Here is a 10,587-nt window from a genome sequence, read left to right as displayed (position 1 = left end):
CTACATGTAGAGGATGTGCAGCAGCTAAGCTTAGTGAGAAGGTAGAGCTCCGTGGACCTGTAGGGTGTTCAGTTGGTGGTGACATCTAGGGCAACTGTTTGGCTTTATATAATTTTAGAAAAACATATTCTATTCTAACAATTCTACATTGAAACTAATAGAAATTAATGGTTAAAGATGGTGAGAGTCCTCAGGAACAATCCTGCCTGGGTGATTGTTCTGGTTGAGTATTATATAATGCTGCAGAGATGCTGTGAAGATTTGTTGGACCTAGTTGCATTGCATTTGTTTATGTGTGTGTGACTAGTTTTGTCAGAGTCGATTTTGGCCCAGATTTTAGGCTTTGTGAAAGAATCTCAACATTTCAAGGAGTTATTTTTTTACTCCACTACATTTGTTTAACAAACATAGTTACTATGCAATTTTACAACAAAATGTGCATTGACCCAACAGTACTGTGACCAGCCAAAACATTTAAATGTTGCTTACTTGCTAATGTGTCAGTAATAATAATCAATTACAAGAATATCATTCTGCTGCGCGAGGAGTACTTTACTTTTAATACTTGAAGTCCACTTTACTGATAATACTTCTGTACATTTATGTAAGTGAGTATTTTTTATATTACAGCAGGTCACGGTTATATTTAAACAGTAATAGCACGTTATTCCAGCATTTTTACTGCTTTACCACTGTGCAGCACCACTGTTACTAGGGGTTACCATCGGTCATTGTGGATATAACTACATAAAAATGCTGTGCAAGTCCTCTGTACAACAATGTGGTTTTATAAACTGTTTCTTCTTGATTTAGTTCTGTATCATGACATTTCTGGTCTGGTGCTCCAGTTTTCTGCTCAGCTGCACACATCTGTGTTCCCTGTTTGATTCAGTGTAGCTACTGCCAGTCAGATGTTTCTGCTTGTTCTGGTGGTTCTGGTAGTTACCCGGAGGACCCCGCTGGTCCGACGGCGGGTCTGGCGGAGCCAGTGCCGTGCGATGACATGCCAGCGGTGAGTGGGGCGGCTGGGAGGAGGAGGGGGGTTAAGGGGCTCGGGGCTGGCGGGGCATGGTAACCCCCCCGATGCCTCCTCTCCTTTATCCTGCTGTGTTGGGAAGACAGAGCAGCAACATACAGTAAACACAACAATGTGATACACATCATTCAAGATTCACTGTCTGATGCAATGTTTATGGAAGTCTTTGAAATGTGTTTAGTGATCCTCCAAACATTTGATGCTCTGAAGAAGAGACCTCATGCCTCACTTTGCATTTTTCTGGTCCAGCGTCACCAGAAAAGTCAAGATGAAGATCTGTAACTTTCCGTCAATAGGAGTAGAAGAGCAGGTTGTGAACCTGCTGGATTAGACTATCCACATGCAACTCCAGGCCAGGAGTATGCTGCCTTCATGTCACAATGTAAATACAAGCTTCAGAGCTGGCACAATACCTTCAGGGCCAATCCCATCTCCCCTCTTTATTAAAATATTCTGATTATATTTTTGTCAGTTGTCATATTTCCCAACACTCAATCAGCAAAATGGCAAGAAACCAACAGAGGTTTTGTGCGTCCCTCCATGCGTGCCTGATACAGACCAGACTGGAGCGCGCATGTAAAAACACTGTTCCACAGCACTACAAGTGATGAAAAACTTTAATTTAGGGTACCTTTAAACTGTGTTATTATTCACTTTTCAAGGAAACACAGGAATTATATATGTTTAAATAAAATGACCAGAATTAATAATGTCTGATGTGGATCATGTGATAATTACTACTGATTATTTATTATTTATTATTTGGACTGTTCAAAAGCATCACCATCAGTTGATTTCTTGCTTTAAGTGCAGAGCGTGACAAAGCTCATCAGTAGCATAAAAAACTGACCCTTGAAGATTCAAATCAGATTCAAATTTCAAGAAATAAAAACTTCGGGACGTCTCTGTTATGCCCGTATGAACTGAATGCAGCATTAGTCCAACATGACTTGCTGTGAGTCAGACCAGCGTTTTACCAGTGTTTTGTGCCAGGAGGTAATCACTCAGTAACTGTTCTTAAAGGTCACTAACACACTGTTGCACAACACCAGAGCCACAGACTTTAAATGAGCTGGGAGAGGTGAGGGGCAGGAGATAAAACAGCAAGTGTTTTTCAGCTGAAGTCCTCTTCGACAGAACAATAAAGCAAGCGATCCGCTGAATCGCGCAATGTAACTGTAACATCCAGTAACATGTAACTGGATCGATGTGGCTGGAGATGGCCCCAATAATTTAAAAGCAGTGAGTCATAGAGAGCAGACCTAATGACCTTTTGCTAGATGAGCTGATCAATAGCAGAATTAGACATTCATATTGATGCACACTATATTTAGGCTACTTCTAATAAGCTACTGAGTCAACAAACCCTGATTTACTGTATCTCCTGGGTGCACAGTTTCATTTCTGACACACTGGCCAAGTGAGTCACAGCTAACGTATTCAGTCAGTGGCTTCATTCGCTGCTTCATTGATTCCTCCAGCAGAAAGAATAAGCTTGTCAGAAGCAGAAGAATACTCCACATGGTAAGTTCAATATGTTGTTTGCATGCTATTCTGGGCAGTAAGGCTTTCTCCGCCAGTTTGCTTCCCACAGTAATAAAAACTGCCTTCTAATAATTGGCCACTCAGACCTCCCATTTATTTCTCTTTGATCAAGCACCTTTTATCTACTTTTTTTCTTCTCCATTCACGCAGACTGGGGGAATAATAACCAGCTCACCTCACAAAGAAATGTCTGTTTGAAAGGTTTAAGGAGAAAATGTGTCATTTTCAGGCATAAATCTTCAAGTTTCTTTTTGAAGAGCTTTTCCATCAAGTAGATCTGGCATGTCTCCACCATTTCCATCATTCCTACAACAAGTGACTCTCAAACATTCAAGAGACCCCAATTCAGCCACAACCTGTTGCTTAGGTAATGGCTAAGTGGACTGGAAAAAGTGGCCTTTATGTAACTGCCTACCGCCTATTCCCTGCTCTGTTTTTGCTTCCCTCTTTATGCTCTGCCACTATCACTCAGCTTAAATGAGAGTTCATCTTTTCACAGCGTTGTTATCAAAGAGTCATGGTTGGATAGAGTTCATTAATTTCTTCCTCCGCTGGTAAACAAGCCCATTGTCTAATTATAAGCCATCACAGCTAATGAGCACACACATCTCTCTCTTAATGCACCAAGAGTTTTAAAGTGGGTCATCCTGCACGCAGGAATCAGCATGTGAACACCCAGACAGCCAGGTTAATGGCACAGAGGACACACACGGTAAATAAACCAGGTCGACTGACCATGTCTGAGTCCACTCCTCGCTGCTCCGGCAGCAGGGGCTTCTCCTCCGTGAACTGCTGCTCCTTCATTCCCGCCATCCTGGACAGCAACCTGCAATCACCATGGCAACACGCACAAAAAAAAAACAAAAACACACGCACACACATATAAGGTTACACTATCATTTCATCATGTAGAGAAATGTTTGACCAAAATTCATCGGCATTTACATTGCCAACAATGTGTTACATGATGATGGCAGTTCAGTTTCAAGTCAATGGAATGAAACAGTCCTTCATGGAGTCATTTCACAAATCCACATTGTGAATTTATGAAAGGAATCAGATCCCCGATTGAATGTTGTACTGAACTGGAATAATCTGAGCAGCTGACAGATGAGGAAACTGATTGGAAACGGAGGAGATGGAATCAAGATGGAATTAGTTTTACTGCAATCCTGCCCTGATTTACTGGAAGATTTACTGGTAAAAGTTAATAATACAATAATTTTATAATAATACACTAAATTACACAGAAATTGTGTGAAAAGCCACTATAAAAATGATGCTACAGACCCAGAGATGCTTCAGATTTAAGCTAGAAGTAAATAATTTCCAATATTAAAGGCACTATGTGGAGTTTTCTCCAAGTTATGTTTGCAATGTGTTTATTTTAGAGGTCTAATATACCCCCAGCTGTAGATCACTGGAATAACATGAAACCATTAAACCACTGACAGTCACTCATTTGTGCATGCATGTATGTCCTTGTGCAAGTGCATGAGGCAAACAAAACATTGCTCTCTGGCACTACTAGAGGTCAAAAGCTACACAGGGAACCTTTAATTGTTCTGGAATTTGTAGAGTATGTCTGAACTTACAGTAAAAAGGCACAGTTCCACAGTCCTGCCATATGTTTTATCCACCCAACAAAAGGGAAACTGTGAAGCACTAACGCAGGACAGATGAGGATTGTATTCAGGACCAACAGACACCGTCACACGAGCAGTTTCTTTCACTGCACGAACAAACACCACGTCATTCTCCACTACAGTACACTAAAAAGCAATGAAAAGCTTGGATTGACAGATCTGATTTTTCAGTTCAAAGTACAGTCTACAAAAACACAGTTAAGTGATCATCTCAAAATTGGAGATGACATGGATGCTTGCTGACCAAGAATACTTTGTAACAAGTGGAGCTTGGAAGCGCACAGACTACTGCCCCAGAGATAACGAGAGGACTAAGGCTGCATCAAGGTCTAATTTAAATGGCCTTTTGTGTTTGAGGTCATGCACACACAAATATTATACGTAATACACAAGGACACCAATTACATGCCAACATTCAAAAAGAGTGATTTCAGACAGCGTCAGTAAAATTACACTGTTACATGATGACAGTGGTCCACCAGAACTGTAACACAGAAGAACACATCCCTCCACACACGCTAGATTTAGTTTAGCACCAAACTGAGATACTGTTTGCCTCAGTAATCTGTGTTAAAACAGGCAGATTAGTGTATTTTACAGTTTATTTTACATTCAACACTCCCAGGGACTACTTTTCCTCATTAAATGTGGAGTTAGAGAGATGGATGATGAGAGTGTGTTCAAAACTAAACTGCAGATTACTGCAAATTATGGCTATTCCTCTGAAATACCTCCAACTGACCCTTCGCCACGCCTCGCCACCCTTCATTACTGTTGCTATGACTGTCAAGCTTTCCATTCTCACACAGCAGATGCAGTTTACAATGAAAACAGGGCCGATTTACTACTCGAAATGTTTAGTAATTTTAGAAAGAATGGGTCCTTGATGTCAGCAGAGGCAGATAAAAGCGGCCTTCTTATTTCTTCTTCTATGAGTTGGGTGAAAAAGTATCATTAGCTCCAGTTGACTACAAAAAAGACTTAAATATGCACTTGATGGCATAAATTACTCCATACAGTGCTAAAATAGGAGGATAAAGCTGTATGTCCCAGGTTAAAAGTCATCCATCGTCAACCTGCGTACAGGGTCGCCGGGGGCTGAAGCCAATCCCAGCTGACATCTGGTAAAAGGTGGGGTACAACCTGGGCAAGTCGCCAATCCATCGCAGGGCATAGACAAACAACCAATCACACTCACACCTAAGGACAATTTAGGGTCACCAATCAACCTAGTCCACATGTCTTTGGACGGTGGGAGGAAGCCAGAGCAGAACCCACGCAGACACGGAGAGAACATGCTAACTCCACACAGAAAGGCCGGGACGACCAGGGTTTGAACCCAGGACCTTGTGAGGCCCTCCACTAGGCCACCGTGCTGCCCACGATTACAAGTCAGCCAAGTATAAAAGCTCAAATCAAGCAATCTGATTTGTTCATAGGAGTGTTATAATGAGCATGTACACTGGCTGTGACGTTGAATTCCTTTGCACAGATCCGGATCACTCTGCAACAAATTAGTGTAAGAAAGTAGCCTTTCGCCAAGTGTCAGCTGGGATAGGCTCCAGCCCCGCGACCCTGTACGCAGGATGAGCGGTTGACGATAGATGGATGGATGGAAGTAACGTTTGCAAACTGGCTAGCTGAAAACTCCAAACCAAATGGAAATGGACACTCAAAATGTAAACTTCAATCTCCTGGTGGTGCTTTCAGACCCGAAGCGCGCACTGGGGGCAACGCGGTTTTTGACAAGGTCAATGCAAAAACGCAGAGAGACGCGATTTCCTGTTGGGTGATGTGGAGGGGGCGCTGCCGTGAGGGCATTCACATTGAAAATGTTCAACTTGAGCAAGAAAGTTGCGTGATGCTGAGTTGCGCTAGCCTGTCAGTGAATGCTAATGAAGGAGGTTGACAAACTCATGTATGTTGCATAGCAACCGTCATGCACTTTGTGCAGGCAGCTAGGTGGGACTGGTGTTTGAAGTTGTAAAAAAAGTATATTAAAGAAATAAAATAAAATGAAATTATAGTGTCTTTTTACTTTCTTTCTGCCCCTCTCCCTCCATCCCTCCTGTGCACGCCACCTGTTGCTGATTGGCTGGAACAATGTTGTGTGGCAAGGTCCACACCACTTTATTTGTTTTCCATTTACAGATGGCTGTGTAGGAAAACCAGATTTTTTTCAGAGCACACAAAAAACTAACGAACCATGAGGAAATATTCACTGAATTTAACAAAAAGTCTATTGCATAACAAACTACCTAAATAGCTAAACTACTATCCCTTTAACTCACTTCAGAATACCAACTGACAAGGTTCCAGCCTGGTTTGGCCTCTTTAACTCAACACATGCAATAGCTTAAAATAGATATTTAAAGGGCCAGTTCATTGAAATAACAAAAACATATTTTTAAACTTACCACTAGTTCTGTTTATCCAAGCAGACAATTTTGGTCATATCTGCTGATACAGTATATATCTCAAAGCCTCAGTACAATGAGGGTAAATGGAATTTAGTTTTTGTTTTCAATTTATATTTAAAAATTATATTAAACAAATTAAAAGCTTACTTAGATCTAATTCATCTAAAAGAAAGAGTCCCTAGGAAAACCGTTGAATGTCTGTGTATTATCCAGAGTTACAATAAGACACTTTGCTGCTGAGTTTTTCAAATGTCTTTTTTAACATGAAGGTAAACTATATTTAGATTGCATTGCATATTTTTTTATTGTGCAAATAAACTTTTTTTTAAAGCATTTTCCCTTGTAAGTTAAAATTTCTTGCTGCAAACTATTAACAAATGCTTTCAAAAACTGATGGGGACAAAATACCATTTCAAAAATGTGGTGGGGACATGTCCTCTATGGAGGACTGATCCTGACAAATTCAGAAATAAATACAGGAATAAATAAATGCTCAATAAATAAATAAGCATCCGATTAAATGCACAATATATAAAGTAGATAAATAAATGTAGGCAGTAATTAAATTATATAAGAAGACATAAATGTATATATCTCTTATAATTTGTTTCCTTATATAGTCACCTTTGTAATAATTACCTTATTTATTTATTGTCTCTTATAATCCTCAACTTTATTTATTAATTACTTCTTTTTTAAATGTATTTATTTATGTGTGTTTTAATATTTTTTGTCTGTTTTATTCTTCCTTTGCATTTCTACCCTATTTATTTCCCCAATGGTATTTATTTCTGCCTGTCCTTTTTACATATCTCTATGCATTTCTTGGTGTGTGCAGGTAGAGTAGAGCTCCCGTATGACTAGTCCACCAATAGGGGAGAAGTTCACCCCTTGAGACACAGCCCCTCCTCATTTGCATAATGAGGCAGAAATGCATACAGAAATGTAAAAAGGACAGGCAGAAATAAATACCATTGGGGGAAAAAATAGGGTAGAAATGCAAAGGAAGAATAAAACAGACAAAAATATTAAAACACACATCTAAATAAATACATTTAAAAAATGAGTAATAAATAAAGTTGAAGATTATAACGGACAATAAATAAAAAAGGTAATTCTTACAAAGGTGAATAAGTAAAAAGCTAATTAAAATAGATACATACATTTATGTCTCCTTGTATAATTTAATTACTGCCTACATATTTATTTACTTTATTTTTTGTGCATTTAATTAGATGCTTATTTATTTAATGAGCATTTATTTATTTATTTCTGAATTTGTCAGGATCAGTCCTCCATATTCCCCAGCATCTCCAGTGTAAAAGATACCTATGCTTTTAGCAGCACAAACCACATTCCATTCACATCCATTTAATTAAAGTGGTAGAAGATATTTCAGAGGCAAATGTCTCTAAACCAACACGAATTGTACCACAATTGTGGATTCAACTTTTTTTGTCATTAGTGTAAATGACCCTTAAAGGCCTAGCAACACCTCTCTGTCTCATTCCAACCTTTTCTCTCTCTCTCCAACCTCATGTGTCCTCTACTGTTCTCGCTCTCCTCTCTTTGGCAGTTGTTCAGCATAGGCTATGTTTTAATCTGACACCCTTAAAGACACAATGCCCAGATGCCACTTGCAGTACAGTCACTCCCAGTGGCTGATGAAATGTGTGTGACTCTAGAGTGTCAGGGCCACTACTTGCATGGGAAATTATACACATCACAGGACAGATTTTTAAAGTAAGTAATAATTTTCTCTTTAGCTGCTAAATGCCCTACCTTCCTGTTTAGAGTTTGGTGCTGTGTATATTGTGTGCAGTCGGTTTTTCAGAGCTGTTTTATTGTTCAAAACAGCTGCCTGCTGTGTCTGGAAGTGCTGCTGGAAATGACACAGAAGGCAAGTATGAGACTGAACCAAAACAATAATATTGTTGGCTATAAAATCCAAAACAATGAGCTGACAGACGCTGCAATGCTTTGTAGAGCTGGTGCAGAGTTTGTAAAAAAACATCACTTTAAGTTTGTCAGTATGAACAACATCCACATTACGGCTATCAGAGCTGTTTGTTTTTTTTTTCTTTCTTTAAAAAGTCTTTGAGAAGTGACTTACAAGCGTTTCTGGTCAGTAAATGCTAGAATGAAAAATACAACAACGGCCAAAATCTCACAAAATCCTTATTTAATATATACAGTATACATACAGCCTACCAATCCCAGTGTTTCACATTAATTAACGAGGCCAGTCTGGTCTAGTCTAATTTGTTCCACCATTGTTTCAAAATGAACTGAAAATATATTTACACAATAACATTTCAGACCTCTAATGTTGTGTTTTGTGGGCGCTGCTGTAAGCTTGCACGTTCACACACTTTGGCATCCGACTCGAGACGACCACTTTTCTTTTGAGGTAACTACAGTAAAGTTAACGGTCTGATTCTGTCACTCATCTGTGAGAAAGGTGATTAAGCTAGCCGCACCTAAATTTGGAGTGCACACGTATTCAAACCTTTATGGTAAATCCACTGTAATGGACCAGAGACTGTATTTGCGTCCTTATTTAGAGTTTTAACTTCATAACCTTTCATGTTACATGTTGTCAGTGCTGTTTCAGAGCAATTGCTATCCTGATGAGAGGACACTTCTGGAAGAATCAAAGGCTGTTCGGTTTTGTTTTGTTTATTTTTTCAATTGACAGGTTAAAATATAAAACATTACACATGCTGATCTCTTAAGACGGATCTTTTTAAAACAGATGCAATGCATTTAATCCTTCGAACAGACCTAATGTTTAAGTTTTTCTCCTTTCTCTTTCTATTCGTCCCCTAGCTGTCTCCTTCCCATCGTGACCAGTTTATTAAATGGGTGAGTGTGACCTTTCTGAGGCCACTGGAATAGAGCCATAAGGAGTATTAATATGAGATCAGAAAGCAAACAACACCACCTCTCTTCCTCCTGCTCCCTCACTTTATAGCCGACTGTCTGCTGTTTATCAGCAGTTCACTAATTCTTTGTCTTCTCATGAAAATAATAAATCAGTGACGTGTTTATATTAGTCAAGTTTATAATTTAACAAACTGATTTTTTTAACATTGCAGATTTACCATTCAAAATGCTCATTAACCTTCTGAAACATTGGGTGCCTGATGTCAGACTGAAGCAGGGAAAAGCAGTCAGTGGCTATTGGATTTATGAGTTGAAATTACAACTGTCCCTGGGAGATATTATTAACTGTATCTTGCTAGCTATTAAGCTAGCATTAGCTCGATGGTATGTTTGAGAATGTGGACTAACCAATGTGTCAGGCAAACATAATGTGTAATGTGAATGTGTAATATGAGTTGCTGGAGTGTTGAATTCCCCAAACATAATAAAGAGCATGACAGAGCCAATGGTATTACCTACCCGCTGACACAGTGACATGTCCTCATCTATCTCCAGTGTAAATTAGGCCCCTTGACTGTTATAGTTTATTCTATGGCTAAAGCCCAACACATTTATGTCAACTGGGAGTGCACTTATGTGACTGACACTGGAGACAGCTAGATAAGTGGAGCCTCCAGACTGTCAGGGAGATCACTTCACGATGCATCAGACATTATGTGAACTGTCTAAAGCTGGAGTAAAAAAGAAGAACTGGGTGATTAAGCAATCACAGCCAAAATGGCTGAACATTCAGAAAATCTAAAGGAAATGAACACTACTGGCCACATGCTTTAAGGCTGCACAGCAATGAGCACTTAGCATAAAAGATGTGAAATTAAATCAAAGGGGTCCTAAAGGATTATCTCCTTATCCTTATTCCACCTCAATAAATCCTTGTTTGTTCCTTCCTTGGATTTCTTACATAACCGCTTCCATTGCTTTAAAATTGTGCCTCCAGGACCATCTGTGTACATCCTACTAGTCTCCCCCAAAGACACAAGATCCACTTATACAA

The 10,587-nt window shown here is 39.4% G+C and overlaps 1 protein-coding gene across 3 annotated transcripts in view; it reads right to left on the bottom strand.

The window, feature by feature from the left end:
- The window catches only part of ndrg4 (NDRG family member 4), a 60,630-nt gene that overhangs the window by 29,449 nt on the left and 20,594 nt on the right, over positions 1-10,587 (bottom strand). For 2 of the 3 annotated variants that reach the window (XM_046036319.1, XM_046036320.1), the window contains exon 2: positions 3,317-3,407. In XM_046036319.1, the coding sequence (XP_045892275.1) occupies positions 3,317-3,394 (78 nt within the window). In that variant the 5' untranslated portion in view covers positions 3,395-3,407. Of the gene's footprint in view, positions 1-946; positions 1,106-3,316; positions 3,408-10,587 lie in introns of all 3 variants that reach the window. The other variant, XM_046036322.1, reaches the window with a different exon arrangement.

The sequence above is a fragment of the Micropterus dolomieu genome, linkage group LG22 (assembly GCF_021292245.1).
Source record: "Micropterus dolomieu isolate WLL.071019.BEF.003 ecotype Adirondacks linkage group LG22, ASM2129224v1, whole genome shotgun sequence".
NCBI classification, from domain to species: Eukaryota; Metazoa; Chordata; class Actinopteri; order Centrarchiformes; family Centrarchidae; genus Micropterus; species Micropterus dolomieu.
This window is presented reverse-complemented; position numbering and strand designations above follow the sequence as displayed.